Here is a 15,773-nt window from a genome sequence, read left to right as displayed (position 1 = left end):
CCCCCTTTGGGGGAGAGAAAACGATGCAAGGATTGCCCCAGGAAGTTCCTCTCCGTTTATACTTACTGAGGGCCTCGCAAGGCCCCGACCTTTCACAGGTATTATTTATTGACCCTGGCTCAGAGACGTTAAACAAGCAACCCAAGGCCACACAGCGGGTGAGGAAGACAGCAGAACCCGGGAGCGAGCGTGCCTCGTCTCTCCGGACCTTACTGCCTCCTCCGGACAAGCTGGGACTGGAACCGACTCCTCTGGCGCCGGCCTGGCCCTCCCTTGAGGAATAAGCCCCAGGAGAAGTCATCCCCCCAGGTTCGGCAGCAAGGAAGTTAACTCCCGGCGCCGAAGTCAGCCGGATCAGCCCTCCCGCGAGTGCCGGATCCTCCTCCCTCAGACTGTGGGGGACCCTTGCCGGCTCAGGCCTGGTCCGCGCCCCCCCTGTCCCGAGCCCTCCCTCCCCGCCCCTGCCCGGGGGCTCCTCCAGGCCGCCAGCGCTGACTCAGCGTAAACCGAGCCGCGAAGGGCGGCGGGGCCAGACGCGCCCGCCCCGGGGCTCCAGTGCTCCGCTTTGATTGCCCCGTCCCTCTCCCCCGCCCTCCAGCCGCCCTGCTCCGCCCCCGGGGAGAGGGCCCGGCCGGGAGCAGGCGCCCGCAGCCGAGCGGCCGGAGGGCTCGAGGAGGAGCGCGCGGCCGAGTCCGGGCGCAGCATGACTGCCATCGCCGTGCAGGTAACCCCAGGGACCCGGCGGGGCGCTGAGCCCGCTGCCTCCGAGCGGCCCGGGGCTCTGCCCCACCGGGGGCGGGAGGGGACTTTGCGCGGAGCACCAGATCCAGCCGCTGGGGAACGCGGGTGCCGGGAGTGCCCCGTCGTGCCCGCCCTCTGTTGCAAGCTTGCGGGGTTCGGAGGAAGGTGGGCCGGAAGCAACTTGGGGGCGCCCCCCCAGTGCTGCTCCTGCGCGCGGTCTCCTTGCGGCCCTGCAAGCACCCGTGCCTCCCAAGCTTCTTGGGTGCATTTTTCTGCTTCTCTTTGGGGGGTCACCAGTAACCGTGGTTAGGCTCACCAAAGGGGCGCCTCCTTTTTAAAAAGGAGAGGCGCGTCTGGGGTGGAGGGATGGACACAGTCCACTTGCAAAGTGAGGCATGTCTTATGTAACGGGAGGATGCGTCTCCGGGGAAAGCCAGAACTTTCTTGGGCAGGGGCTAGAAAGACCATCTCCCAGACGCGTCTCGGGTGCTGGGGCGGGGACGCACTCGCTGGGGCGCGCGGATACTTATTAGAGAAGGCTGTAGCGAGGGGTTGGGGGGGACCCACATCCCCAAAGGTTTGATTTCTCAGACTGGAGAAAGATGTTTTTGTTGGCTGAGAACCTACCCCGTTCCTGCCCCCTCCCTCCGGGCGCGCTGCTGTCCGAAGGCAACTGGGTGGCGGGACCGCTAGCTACCCTGCGAGCGAGCTTCTCCACGGAGGCATCTCAATAGCTCGCCTCGTCCCGACTGGCCCGACCGTCCTAACGATTACAGAGGCTCGTTGACTTTGCATGCAACTGCCCAAACCCCCGCACCCCAACACTGACTCTGGTAGATGCTGTTCCGCCCACTTGATAGACAAAATAACTGAGGCTCAGAGGTGAAGTAGCCAGCCCACGGCAGCCGGCTAAGCGACATAATCGAGATGCAAAGCAGGACTTCTTGGCTCCGAATCCTACTTGCCCTTTCTACTTTTTACTAACAGAAGAAACCCTACCCGCCGGGCACCCCCCAAGCCCCATCTAGCCAGGACACAGCCGCTTGGGGGAGGAGGGGCGGGTTGCAGCGAGTACCTCCTCTTTGTTCTAGATCAGAACCTTGAGTCTTGAGGAGGGAGCGTCCGGGACAGGCCCTGGGAAGAGGGGGACCCACCGTGAGAAGGGTGGGACAGGGTGAGGTTTTCCCCTCCGGAAGCCCCGCGGTCCAGCTGCGGAGAGAGACTTGCAAACAAGGATTTAGAAGACATGTGGGGAAGTGAGTGCTAAATTAAGAGGTGCAAAATCGGCAGGCTGGATTCACGGGACGGGGGCGTTGTGTGCTGGCCCGGAGGGGGGCGGGGGGTGCAGAAGACTGGTAGCAGGTGAGGGACCTCGTTAGCGTCGGGAGAGGCGGGGGAGGGCCGTGGGGCGCGCGTGGGCGAGAGGAGCTCAAGCCCCAGGCTCTGCCGCGAGGGTAACGCGCGGCACAGGCTGCCCTGCGGGATGGGCGCCGTCCCTGTCCGACAATCGTCGCTGCTGTTCAGGAGCCCCTTAAAGCCGTGCCAGGGGCTGTTCTAAGATCTTGTGTTAACTCATTCCAGCCCCACCCACAATCACCAGGAGGAAGATGCTGTATCTTCCTTCCTAGGCAAGAAAACCCAGAGAAGAGGGATGCATGCATGCCAGAGGACAGACAGCAAAAAGCAGGCTGGCTGGGGTCGTGCAGGCCAACTCTTTAGGAAGCTGGCCAAGAAATTTCTGGTTATTAATGATGGGGGCCAGGGCGCCTGGGTGGCTCAGTCGTTAAGCGTCTGCCTTCGGCTCAGGTCATGATCCCAGAGTCCTGGGATCGAGTCCTGCATCGGGCTCCCTGCTCGGCAAGAAGCCTGCTTCTCCCTCTCCCATTCCCCCTGCTTGTGTTCCTGCTCTCGCTATCTCTCTCTCTGTCAAATAAATAAATAAAATCTTAAAAAAATAATAATAATAATGATGGGGGGCCTGACCTGGGCCTTCACAGAGTGGGCAGAGTCTGGAGGCATGCATGGGGGGGGGTAATGTTGGGGATATGAGGACTGAATAGTGAGCAGACCCTCTGGGGTTGAGGGGAGCCGGTGGTGTCCTGGGGTGTAGAGGAAAAGAAGACCTTGGCATTGGACTCAGTGGCCCAGGACTGTCGAGTGACCCTGTCTTGGAGATCATAGAAATCATTCAGGTTTAGAGATGGGAAAGAGAAACACATTTTTTCCGCGGAGGAAGAGATTAAAGTGCCTTGGCCAAGGTCCCACAGCTGGAGGCGGGCAGGGCAGGGGCGGGCGGGCAGGGCAGGCTAGACAGCCTTCATTCCTTCTTGTCCATTGGCCCTCTGCTGACCACACTGCGGCGAGCTGCCCTCCAGAAGGTTTCAGACCCTGGGTCCCTGGAAGTCAGCAAAGCTGCAGGCAGCTTGAGTGTGGGGCAGGGTGGTTAGGAATGAAGACTCCAATATGCGTTCATCTTGTTGCTCATATTGTCAGTAGCCCCCAAGCACCGTTGTGGACGTGACCTCATTTAATCCTTGGGAGTTTTCTTGGTGATCAGAGAGTTTCCATGAAGCCCTGCGTTGAGGTGGGAGGGGAAAGAAATGAACTGATGTGAGCTGTCTTCTCTTTGATCCCAGTGTGGTGTCTGAAGGGCTGGAGACTAAAGTCCAGTCTGTGCCCAAGGCAGGTGGGGCTGAGCGGGGGACAGGATGTACCTGTTCCCTAGGTCCTGGGTCCTGGGTTTCGTGCCTTGACTGGGGCCTTGCATCTGGGGCTCTCCCATTCTAGGACCTTACCAACCAGCTTCTGGGGGCCTCGTAACCTGGCCAGGTAACTTCATGGCACCTGCTGTCCTGCAGGGGTCGCCAGCTCCATTTTGTAGATGAGAAACCCAGGGCCAAAGAGATTCAGAAGCCACCCAAGGACAAACACCTTTAATGGTTTGTAGAAGCAGAGGTTTCAAGATTTCCTTAGTCTGTTTCTTAGCAGGAAAGCCTTTTTTTGGTTTGTTTTTTTTGTTTTTTTTTTTCTCTGATGGAATCCAGGACAGACTCCTAGGCCACCAGTGTCTCTAGCAGGTAAGAAGGACCTGTTGTGGTTGAAGTGGGGAAGCGTCCCCTACCGCCCCCCCCCCCCCCCCCCGCTTCAGCACCTGGAAGCCGCTTAGGAAGCAGGGGGTCACAGTTTGAGAAACCACAGCCAACTCCACTGGGGTGTTCTTTATAACGCCCCAGGCTACCTTTGAGGATGTGAGTTGGGGCCCTGACCCTGCCTTGGGCATCCCTCTGCACTCTACTCCTTTTCCTCACCAGTCATACTGAGCCCCTAACACAAAGGTCCCAAACTTGGAAGGCCCCCGTCAGTATGTATTGGCTAGATGCATCCCATGCCCTGCACATTATACAATTGTCCAGGCAGCCGTAACAGGCTTTACTGTGATTTAGGTGAGTGACCTTGGGGAAGTCATCTGACCTCTGCGTGACATAGTTTCCCTCTTTACACACCCCTGCTGGAGCTCCCTACTCTTATGAACCTCACAGGTTTGAGTAAAATAGGGCCCTGCTTAGGCAGAAGTGCTGAAAGCAAACTGGGTCCTTACTCACATAGCCCTCGGGCTGAAATTTATCAGTTGCTCCTGCTCAGGTGGGCAGGTTAGCAGCCAGCCTGATGTTCCTGCTGGGGCTCCGACCACAGGAGTCTCCCAGGAGCATGGCTTTGCTTTCTGTCCCTAACTGAGAGGTGTTCCCACCGACTGGCCTCTGGAAGCCTCCATTTGCACATGGTACAGGGTGCACCCCGTAGTCCTTGTTCGGTTTCCCCCGCGGTGACAGATGCGCATGAGTTGCCTGCTTTGCTTGCCTCCCAGACTGGGGTGTGACCTGGGCTGCTTCCATACACACTGTAAAGGGGGTAATTTATGACTGGGTAGGAGACTTATTGAGAGGGAGCTTCGGGAAGCAGTGACAGTGGTGACAATGACCATTCATCCCGCGGCTCTGCGCAAGCCGTCACTGAATGCCCAGCTCAAGCTCTGCACCAGGCACCAGGGATGCAGCAGTGCCTGATTGGGAGGCCCTGCCCTCCTGGAGAGCACAGTGTCTGCATGCGATAGGCAATATATAAGTACAAGTCGGAAGGGAATGGATAACTGGTGGTCAGAACAGTGAAGAAAACAGGCCGCCTGACTGGAGGAGGCCTGGTTTGGATGGGGTGGGGGAGGCAGGAAAGATCTCTGAGGAAGGGACATTTCCACGGAGACATGAAGAATGGAGAAAAGGAGGTAGCCTGGAGAAGAACCTTTTAGGCGGAGGGGCCGGTAGGTCTGAGGAAGAAAGTTCTAGGCTTGTCCTTGGGTCTGGAAAGAGGGCTGCTGTGTCTGAGCAAGGGGGCCAGGAAGAGTGTGTTGGGGGGTGAAGTGGGAGAGGGAGGCAGGGCAGAGGGTGCAGGGCTTGGCAGTGGTAAGGAGTTTGACTCTTTGAAGTGTTTTTCTTTTTTTGCTTTCTGGTTGGGGATGGAACCCATGCCTGGGTGGTGTCCTGGCCCAGTTTGCCAGAAGAGACGGGTGGGTGCACCCTTCAGGGCTGAAACTAGAGGCTGAAGGAGAGCCTCAGGGGCCTCTCCACGCCCAAAAGCTGCTAGACAGACACATTGATTGGCGAACTCTGGGTGGGGTTCAGGTTCAGGCTGAGCAAGACTGAAGGGCAAAGTGCAAACATCATTTTCAGTACAGAGGAAAACAAGGTAATAACATGTGGAGTCTGGGACACGCAGAACCAGCTGGGTGGAGATTAGGGTAAAACTGAAGTGTACTGGGAAGTTCTGGGAGAAGGGGAATGTAGCCTTGTATTAGCATGCTAACTGAAAGAAAAAAAAAAAAGAATACTAATAATCCGGTGCCCGGATTCTTGCTTTGTGTATAAAGAAACCCAGGGGGTACTGCAAGTTCAAGGTCACACTAGCCTGGCCTGACAAGTTTTCTGAATTCAGAACTGACGAGGATCTGCCAACCTGCTGGTCAAAAGAATTTGGATTTCTTATTCGTGAAGATCATTAAAGAAAGAAGGGTCAGGGAACTTTTCATGCCTGGTGAATAGTTGGATAGTCGGTGCTTCTAGGTCTTGAGTAGAGGTCAGGGAGCAGGTGGAATGGGGGAAAGGCTCCCCAAGGGAGTGGGTCTGTGCTGAAAGGTAAGGAGGAGTTGGGAAGGAAGCTCCTTGCAAAGGTGGGCATTCTGGGCCTCGAAGGAGACTGCAGCAGAAAAAAATAAGGCTTTGGGAAGCCGGGGGCATGGACAAGGATTTCCCCTAAAAAGGTTGGAGGGGTGGAGGAGGGCCCTGCCTGACATGCCCTCCGTGGTGTCTTCCAGGCCCAGAGGCTGCTGGCCCAGAGGAGGCCCCAGCGGCCCTTCTTGGAATCCTTCATCCGGGCCCTCATCATTGTGTGTGCTGCCTTGGCCTTGGTCCTCTCCTCCGTCTCCGTCTGCGATGGCCACTGGCTGCTGGCTGAGGACCGCCTCTTCGGGCTCTGGCACTTCTGCACTTCGTCCAACCAGACGGGGACACACTGTCTCAGAGACCTGAGTTGGGCCCACGTGCCCGGGCTGGCCGTGGGCATGGTCCTGGCCCGCAGCGTGGGCGCCTTGGCCGTGGTGGCCGCCATTTTGGGCCTAGAGCTCCTCATGGTGTCCCAGGTGTGTGAGGACCTCCACTCACGGCGCAAGTGGGCCATGGGTTCTGTCGTCCTCCTCGTCTCCTTCGTCCTCTCCTCCGGGGGGCTCCTGAGTTTTGTGATCCTCCTCTGGAACCACGTCACGCTCACTGGCTTCACCCTGATGTTCTGGTGCGAGTTCACGGCCTCCTTCCTCTTCTTTCTGAATGCCATCAGTGGCCTTCACATCAACAGCATCACCCATCCCTGGGGCCAACCGAGGAAATTTTAGGCCTCCCTCCCAAATCCGAGGACATCAGGTTCTACGAGAAAGTGTGGTCAAGATGGGACGTTTCCAACCCGTGACCTCTGCTGGGGCGGGGAAGGGTGGGGCAATGACCTTGAAACTGCTGCCTCTCAGCCAATAACCTTTGGGTGGTCGGCCAGATTCAGCCCAGCAGCCTTTGCAGCTGGCCTGCGGGGCCAGAGGCCAGGAGGGTGCTTCAGTGCCAGCAGCTTTACCCAGTTATTAGGATGTTGATTTTAGGAGAAGTAACACGTTTTAAAACCCTTTTCTTGAATCCTCCTTTTAAAATCCTTTCTTGAATCCTTCCAGGATGGGAGTAGATTTGGAAGCAGCGTGGGTAACGGCGCCTGGGCTGGCCACACAGCTAAGTGCAGCTCCCAGTTGTTTTATTGACTCTGTGCCAGGATCGGGGCTGTGGGGCCCCTGGGGTCTCCTGGGATTAGGCCCGGAGTGGATCGTTCCTCCAGCAAAGCATATCCAGTCAGTGCCTCGGACTGTTCTTCCACCAGCTCAAAGGGCCTTATGGGCACATTTCCCTGCTATAGCTTCAGTCATGCTAGGGAGGCAGAATTCAGGATTCCCTCGATCTCTTCCACATGCTAGGTTTTCAAACCATTTGACTCGATTTGAACCCTGCCCTTTGCTGTGTGTGTGTGTTGGGTGGGGGGGGGCGGTGCATAATCCTTGAATAACTGCAACTTCCTGCAGCCGGCTGTCCTGTCTGGGGATCCTGCCTGAACCCTTCCAGCAAGCTTCTCAGGACAGCCCTCCAGCCCAATACACGGTCCTCCCGAGGCGAGCGTGTGTGCGCGTCCGGCTTTGATAAGGGTCAAGACGGCCTCGGGTACCATTTTTGATTCTAGAGCACATTTCCAAAGAGTTCATGTCTGGACCTGTGGAACTCCAGGGGGGTCAAGGGGACTTGCTGGGCCTTGAGTAATGATTAACAGCCATCCTGGGGATGAGTGCAGGTGAAGGGGACCAGGAACCAGTGGAGATTTCCATCCTTGCCAGCAGATGTGCATTTCTGGGGAACCAGTTGCCCCCTTCCCAGTGTCTTTTCTGCCCCAGAGCTGGGGGATTTGCCCTCAAGCCATTTCATTCCACCGGCTCCACTCTAGCTACTACTGGTATGGGTTTTTGGTCTCTGCCCCGCCCTGGTCACTGCAGGCTCCACTTTCTGGGCTGGGCTGGGTGCTTCTCTCTCTCTCTCGTGGGTTTTTAAAAAACTTGGACTCCAAAATGTATATGGAGTCCATGGAGATCACTGAAGAAAGGTGTCATGGGCCAACCCATTTTTCAGAGAACAGAGCTCATCAACCAGACGGGCTGGGTTCTCAGCCCTGGGAAATAGGCACCTGACCTTTCATTCCAGGAGCCGTTCATCTGGCACAAAGGGGTGTGACCTTGTCTCTGCAGTGGGGAGGTGCGGAGGTGGGAAGCCAGGGCCCAGAGGGGGGCAGCACTTGTCCAGGGTCACCCACCAGCAAGATGTCTTCCCCTCTATGTTGTGCCTTCTGTCCAGAATGCTTCCCCCCCCACCCCGCCCGAAAACACTGGTAGGCTTTGTTTTATAAAAGGGTTCAAATGTTCAGTTCACTTTAATCCTCACATGGCTGGTGATGAGGGAGTGCTTACAGTCAAGGGAACTGAGATCCAGAGAATAAAGGGGAGACAGATCCCCATAAAACAGGGAGACAGGTCCCTGTCCGGTGCCCAGGAGTGAAGAAACAGACGCAGCCTTAGAGCATGGGGATTTGAAACCAAAAGCCCTGGACTGAACTCATGCCCTTTCTTGCAGAGTATCTTGGGCAAGTCGCGGGACCTTGGAGAACCTGTTTCTCTTTTCTGTCCCCTGGAATCTATGCCCCATTCCCAGCTGTTGTGCCCCCAGGGCTGTGGATAACTGCAAACAGGAGGAACAGAGGGGTGCCTTGTGCCACGCTAGGGTTACTGAGGAAGCTGGGGGTCTTGGGACTCTCTTGGCCTCGCTGACTTGATCAGATGAATTCAGTCGTCTTGAAGTGTAGGGTCAGAGCAGCTGGGCAGGTGAGTTGTAGTGAGGCGTAGGGAGGGTGCACCCAGGGCCAAGGGTCTCCATCTCTCCTGTTTCATGGGCTTCAACCTTAACCCTGGAAACTCCAGGAAGGGGTAGGGAAGTGAGCGGGAGCATCCTCCTCCACCTTGTGTCTCGAGGGCCAAAACGAGTGGGCAGTTACAGACCAAACCCATCCCAGCTACCATTTATTTCCCTGTCCTCTTCTGGAGCCTCTGACCCAGGCCCTCTTCCTGCCCCATGGTCCCCCCATTATTTTCAGTTCCGAGGAACCTCTCACCAGAGCCCCCTCCCCATCCCAAGGCTCAGAGGAGGGAGGGTTGTTGGTCACAGGAGGAAGCAGATGATGTCTGCTGAGAAGACTGGTCCGGGACTGTCCCGCAGCAGTGTCTGGCCTTCTCATGACCCGTCTCGGTGTCTGTCCCGTGGATGGCCCTGCTCCAGACTCTCAGATGACACCGGCCCTGCAGGTGGCCCCACTCTGCTCCGAGGTGCTGGCCTTGGTGCTGTGGGCCAGACCGCTGGTGCCGTTGCTGAAGGAGGAGCTGAGGGCCACAGGGCGCAGTAGGGACTCACGGAGGTGCCACTGCCGCCACTTCTTCTGAACCTCCAGCTGCACCTGGCCCGGAGACCAGCCGTCAGCCGGGCAGATGGGCACCTGGTGCCCACAGGCCCGTTCACTCGCCCGGGACCGCGGCACGCGCCCTGCCTCTGCCGCCCAGGGGTCCTGCCTCCCCTTCTCCCGCAGGCCGCTCAGATGGGCCGTTTCCAGCCCCGATGTCCAGTAGGGATCGAGGGCCCCCTCTCGCCTGGACGCCTTCACCTGCCACCTTACTGCTTGTGTCCCAAAGGGGCCTGGGCTTCTTTCACGAATTCCAGAACTCCAACGTCCAGATCATCACCCGGGACAATGGGACCCATTCCCATAAAGCCACCCTAGCTCAGACCTTATCTGGGGACCCTGGAGTTGCTCTTTGGAAATCTTCACAGTTCCCAGCTGTAGCAGCCCAAAACCTTTGAAGCCAGGCTTCAGGCTTGGAGTTTGGAAAACAGAGGTTCTTCCCATTCAAGTGTGGGGGACCAGATAAATGGTCACCAGTTACAGAAAGGCCTTACTTATGTGAACACTATTCAACTAATGTGGGCTGCATGGCTTGTGTGGGTCCCCACCCAAATGCTCTGGGGAGGAGCAGAGACCTCGAGGTAAGTGTGCAGCCCTCCTGGGGAGTCAGCACTCATGTGGGGGTCAGTGAGCAATTGAGTGTCAGAGATTTCATCATCGAGTCACTCATTGAGCAGAGGGGAAGACTGAGGCCCAGAGAAGGGCAGTGAGCAGGATCACCCATCAGGCAAGCAGCAGTCAGGAGCCTGGGTTTTTGTTGGGGTGCTTGCCCTTTCCTCTAGTTCCTGGACTCGCCCAAGGCTAAGAATCATCTGGAATGCTTGTTAAACATTTTCAGGCTCCAACCCAGACGTACAGATTCCTCCTTTTGCTGAATTAGAAATGGGGGGTGAGCAGGGCCCAGCAATTGTTTTAACTAGGCCTCCTGGTTCTTCAGTGCTCCTAGGAAGTGAGCTCAGGGGACCCAGGCCTCCCCCAGCCACACCATCCATGTCTCCCCACCACCCTTTCCAGGGAGCTGCTGAGCAGGAATCCAGTGGCTAGGGAGCTCCTCCATCGGGGCAGCCGAGGACACTCACCTCCCCATTGAGGAAGCAGTAGAGGACCGCCACCACCAGGCCCTGCAGGGGGGCAGAGCAGTAGGGGGTCAATGCAGGTGCTCCGGCACCCGGCCTCCTTCCTCCAACCTCCTCCCCATGTCCTTAAATTGCCAGCCCCAGGCTCACTTCTCCCCAGGAAGTGCTCCAGAGCCTTCCCACACCTCTCACCCCCGGGGGCATGGGGTGGGTGGGTGGGGGACTGGGACTACCTCTTCTGGGGTCCCCACAGTGTCTCTGTCTGTGCCGGCATCATCCAGCACAGACTCAGCTCCTTGGGGCAGGACTAGGGTCCGGCGTGGGGCGTTGCACACATGGGATTTCAGAGTAGAAGCTGCTAACTTGGGCCAGTGGGGACGGGGCAAGTCACCTGAATTAGTAAGGTGGGCCATCTGGGAGAAGCAGGGAGTGGCGGCCCCTGATGTGCACCTGTCCCTCAGGTAGGGGGTGGGGCCAGCCCATGGGAGACCCTGTGCCCTGTGTGGGTGGGCTCATTTTCAAGATCAGCTGGAAATGGAGATGTTCCAACACAGGCAACCATTCAAACTGAAACACGAATGTGCGAGCGTGAGGTCGGGACAAAGCCCGAGTGTAGGTCCTGGCCAGCAAGTAGTGGGTGTGACTTCCTGCTTATATCACCTTGGCTAGGGCCCCTGAGGCTATATACACGTTCCTTGGTGGGATGGGGGTTGGTACCTGTTAGGACCCTCCTTCCCTAGTATCTGGAGCACCTGTTTTCCCAGGAGTGCCTTCCCCTGCCCCCCAGTCCTGGCATGGAGCTTTACCAGGGCAGGGACTCTGGTCTCGAGATGCAGGATTTGAGGCCCAGAGGCCTGCTTGGGACCATAAGCTACGGGCAGGGTCTCTTCAGTGCTTAGGTCCTGCTCACCTCCTCAGGGAGCCGCCTTGGGCCAGCCTGCCTTTCCTTCTGCCCTGAGGCTTCCCAGGCTGGTGAGCACCCTCCCCCTCAGAGGCCTGGGTGTCCTAGCTCTGACCTCAGGGGGCCCTAAGGCCCCCTTCCGAGTCCCATCCAGGCCTGCCTTCACCTACTTAACTTGGGAAAGACCCCCAAGAATGATGAACCAGCCCTGCTGTGGTGAACTTAATACGTACAATTGCTCAGGGCTGCCGTCGTTGTAACAAGAGTTAGTGACAGACCTGGAAGAATTTGCTTTAGAATATCAGGCACCGAGGACCGCTACCCAGAATGGGCATCATTTGGAGGAGGTGAGCGGCTGGAACGGTTACTCAAGGCCGCAGTTTCCAAATTTTGTAGCACGTTAGAATCACCTGGGAGTAAACCCTCCATACCCCAAGGCCAAATGTCTGAGGATGATGGAAGCTGCAGCAGCTTTGAAAAATCCCTGGTGGTTCTAATGGTCATTCCCAGTTGGGAACCACTGTTGGAGGGTGTGAAAGGCTTAGAGATGAAACGGAACAGGATGCGGCATGCCACCTGGCCTGCTTACTTGTGGGGTGCTTGGTCCCAGATGCTTCATTTAATCCTTGCCAAAGCCCTAGCGGGGAGGAGCCCTGTCTCCCTCGGGCAGGAACTGAGTCACAGGGGGTTTCAACAACTGGCGCTGTGTGCGATTGGCCCAGAGCCGGTGGTCAGGCTGCTGGCTGCGGGGGCTGCCCATCTCACTGGGCCCAGCGGGTCCTACCCCTGGGCCTCCAAGATCCTGGGACACAGCTGCGCAGGTCAGGTGAGGGAGCCCCGAGGGAGGGAAAGTTAGTCGTGCCCCGAATATCGATAGGGCAGGCCTCCCACAGCCAGCAAGCTTAAGAAATTCCACAGTTTTTATACAATCATTAAAAATGAAGTCTTGGAAGACAGAGAATTAGAATAAGCAAGTTAGAAAACCGCACACAGCATGACCTCAGCTATATGGGCTGTGTGTACATGTGTGTCTTCCTGGATAGAAAAGAGACTTAAAAAGAAAAAAAGAGGGAGAGAGAGACTTAGAAGTAAACCCATCATCATTTTAACAGGTAATTTCTGGGGTCATGAGATTATGGATGATTTTTTTTTCTTTTTTAACTATTCCTTATTATCCAGATTTTCTACAATAAGTGTTATTTCTATAATCAGAAAAAGCAAATCAACTTTTGTTTCTAGAAGTCTATGACTGAAAAATGTATTGTGGTTCTGTGTGTCTTTAAGCCCCTGTCTTCTAGAGATGCGTACTAGAATATTTACATTTGAGTAAAACCATCCCTTTAATGTGCTTAAAATGATGGGGGATGGGGTGAAGGGAGAGGATGGGGACAGAGATGGAACCAGCCAGGACTTGAGTGGGCAGTGGTCACATAGGGGGTTCACTATCTACTATTCTCTTTACTTTAATATATGGGAGACATTTTCTATAATACAGAATTTTTAAAAATATGTACATTATATAGAATATACGTGTATAATATACAATAAAATGATATATGTTTGTATGTGAACAAAGGTTTAAATGCCTCAAAGACTTGTGTAAACATTTCTATGGGAACATTAGGAAAGCGCTTTTGGTTTTCTCTTGACAAGCCATTTCCTTAGAAGCCGAATGGCCTTCACTGGCAAGCCTCGGCCCCAACCACAAGCCCCAACTCCAGGGGACAGGAAGTTCCCTTTCTATGCAAGGAGGCAGACCTGGGTCTCCGTGCTCGAAGTGAGGTCACTACCCATTTCTGGAAGCCAGTTCAAGGTCTTCCGCCCTTGTGGACCTGGAATCCCCACCCCTGCTAAATGGGCCATTGTGTGAGCCCAGCTCATGTTCCAAGAGCAGGTGGGCATGAAAGCTCCCTGGTCCAGAAACAAAGAACACGGATTATGCAAGAGGCTGCGTTCTCTGGAGGCCTGGGCGCTGGCAGGGAGCCCTGGGCAGAGGAGAGGCCCAGTGAGGAGAGGGAACAGCCCTGGGGTAGGGTCTGAAGGCAGGGTTAGGACAAGACCGGATTCTGCTCAAGAATGTGTTCCCAGTGTTCCTGGAAGCTGAAAGTGACAGGAGGATGACCCTGATCCCCACCTCCCCCCCATCCCCGAACCGAACTCAGGGATTGGGGGAGACTCTGAGCCCCATCCTGAGACCAAAGTCTCCCCCATGAGGAGGACTTTGCAGAATAATCAGTGTTGTTGAGGACAGTCTGGCTTCTTGAGGAAAATCCCCTGGGAGAAATTTCTCTCAGGCCCAAAGCCTATAATGTCTAGGCTTTTCCCGAGAATTAGCTTGTCCCCATCTATAGATGTTATAAATCTTGGAACAGATTGTGTTTCTGTCTTTGCTTTGGCTACTGTGAAGCTCCAAACCAAATGTCTGACCCATCTCTCCTACCTTCATAGCACTCTATTGAATTTGCTTCTCTGTATGAACTCAATTTTGACTTTTATTTTTTCACTGATCCTTCATCTACTTTTTTGGGGGGGGTCCTCTGTATGGTCTTCCTGAAAGCTACATCATATTATTTTTGGAAGGAGACAGCTATGAGAGTGTAAACAAAAGTCCTGTCCAAACATGTTTACTATTTGTTTTTGTTGTTGTTGTTTAAGCCTCACAAGATCTCACTGAATTAGGAGGTAGGTGATTTCTCCCCTCACTCTCCTTTTTTTTAAAGTTGGTTTTTATTTTTGATACATTGTGTGTGCACATAGTTTCAGAGAGTCCAGTGATTCTCCTCACAAAACAACAGCAGCCTCCGAACACCCCTGCCCCCATTTCCTGTGCCTCAGAGGCAACTCCTTGGAATTCTCTTTGCTGCTTCTGAATAATATGCTGATGCTGCTCCTTCTGGATTTTTCAGTTTGGGGCACTTTCATGGACTTCCCAGAATGAAGAGGAGGACTTTATTCTCTTTCAGACACTCCCCCTCGCCCATTCCCACAATGCTCATCTTCCTGCCCCGCTTTTTGATGGCTCAGCCACAGCCCTCAGCTAACGTCATTTTGACTATGTAGGTACCCTTTTGTCTTCCCTGGAGTCAGTCTCTCTCCTTAGTTTTCTCTCCCACCCCTATCTCACCGGTGGGGGGACTTGGGTCCCACTCGGGGTCCCACAGCACAGTGAGGTCCTGCCTACCTCCTCTTGGGTGTGTGCCTGATGAGGCATTCCGCACCGCAGCGCCAGACCCTTCCGGGGAGACCTGGCTTGCGGTCTCTATGAACTCCCAAGGGTCGTAATCCCTGAAGCTTACCTGGAACGAGCCAAGGGCCAATTCAAAGAACCACTGGACCTCAATGGCGTCCTCTGGGGAGAAGGCGAAGATGATGTAGTGGACTCCAAAGAGGGGGATCAGCAGGAGGGTGGACTTGGCCAGGCGCCTGCAGACACAGACCCGCTGGTGTCCTGTCCCCTCCCCCCCAGCACAGCTCTGCAAGCCCCAACCTGCCAGATCGCAGAGGCCTGCAGCGGTGCCCCCAAATCTTTGTGGTTTTACTTTGTATTTTGGAGAATTTCCAGCTCCCACGTACCCATCACCCAGGGCCAGTCCTCTACACTTTCTGATCATGCACGCCATCAGGAAAAAAAAATGTGAACACATATCCACCCAAATAACTTTATTATTTATAAATTACCTGCATGTGTCATTGAACCTATTATTCACGAAACCAGCATTCTTATTTTTTTGATAATAAATATCTATAAGGAGAAGTTCTTTCATTTTCTTCCCAGATCCCAGATTAGGGTTGCTAAATTTAGCAAATAAAAATACAGGATGCCCAGTTCAATTTGAATTTCAGATAAACAAGGAATAATATTTTGGGGGAGTAAGTGCTAAAACACTATTCGTTGTTTATCCCAAATTCAGACTGAACTGGGCATCCTCTATTTTATCTGGCAACTTTATTCTGGATTCCCCAGCTCCACCCTACCGTGGCGCCCACTGCCCTAAAGATGTCCTGGAGAATCTGTCACCAAGCAATCCAGGTCACTGCCAGATTCTCAAAGCCCAGAACATCACAGAGAAGTCTTCTTTGGACACTGATTTGCCTTTAAAGATTCTGTTTTGAATTGTGTCTCCCCCACCCAAATTCACCCACTGAAGCCCTAACTGCAGGACCTCAGAAATACCTACCTGTATTTGCAGGTAGGGCCTGTAAAAAGGTGACTAAGGTAAAATGAGGTCATTAGGGTGGGACCTTAGTCCAATCACCTGGTGTCCTTATAAAAAGAGGAGGAGGCACCCAGGATTCCGGCACACAGGACAAAAGGCCAGGTAAGGGCACAGGGAGAAGGCACCCGTCTACAGTCTACAAGGCCAGGAGCAAGGTCTCAGAAGAAATCAAACCTGTGGGCGCCTGGATCTTGGGTTTCCAGCCTC

General features: G+C 54.9%; 2 protein-coding genes across 2 annotated transcripts in view; one reads left to right on the top strand and one right to left on the bottom strand.

Annotated features, from left to right (window-relative positions):
* Nucleotides 1-545: 545 nt before the first annotated feature.
* TMEM37 (transmembrane protein 37) lies at nucleotides 546-13,046 on the top strand. Its single transcript, XM_045869008.3, has 2 exons — nucleotides 546-724; nucleotides 6,107-13,046. The coding sequence occupies exons 1-2, from the start codon at nucleotides 704-706 to the stop codon at nucleotides 6,677-6,679; spliced, it is 594 nt and encodes a 197-aa protein (XP_045724964.1). The 5' UTR covers nucleotides 546-703; the 3' UTR covers nucleotides 6,680-13,046.
* Nucleotides 9,069-15,773, bottom strand: part of SCTR (secretin receptor) — a 75,384-nt gene continuing 68,679 nt past the window's right edge. The window contains exons 13-15 of the mRNA XM_045868509.2: nucleotides 14,646-14,772; nucleotides 10,452-10,493; nucleotides 9,069-9,369 (exon numbers count right to left, since the gene is read on the bottom strand). Of these exons, the coding sequence (XP_045724465.1) occupies nucleotides 9,199-9,369; nucleotides 10,452-10,493; nucleotides 14,646-14,772 (340 nt within the window). The 3' untranslated portion in view covers nucleotides 9,069-9,198. The remainder of the gene's footprint in view (nucleotides 9,370-10,451; nucleotides 10,494-14,645; nucleotides 14,773-15,773) is intronic.

The sequence above is a fragment of the Mirounga angustirostris genome, unplaced genomic scaffold (genome assembly GCF_029215605.1).
Source record: "Mirounga angustirostris isolate CCGP_5_RB_7025 unplaced genomic scaffold, mMirAng1.0.hap1 SCAF_3, whole genome shotgun sequence".
In the NCBI taxonomy this organism is placed as follows: Eukaryota; Metazoa; Chordata; class Mammalia; order Carnivora; family Phocidae; genus Mirounga; species Mirounga angustirostris.
Note: the sequence above shows the minus strand (reverse complement) of the source record. Positions and strands in the feature narration are given on the sequence as shown.

Coding starts and splice junctions, on each gene's coding strand:
- TMEM37 (XM_045869008.3), top strand. CDS start 704: ATGACTGCCATCGCCGTGCAG. Junction 725..6,106: donor TGACTGCCATCGCCGTGCAG/GTAACCCCAGGG, acceptor GGTGTCTTCCAG/GCCCAGAGGCTGCTGGCCCA.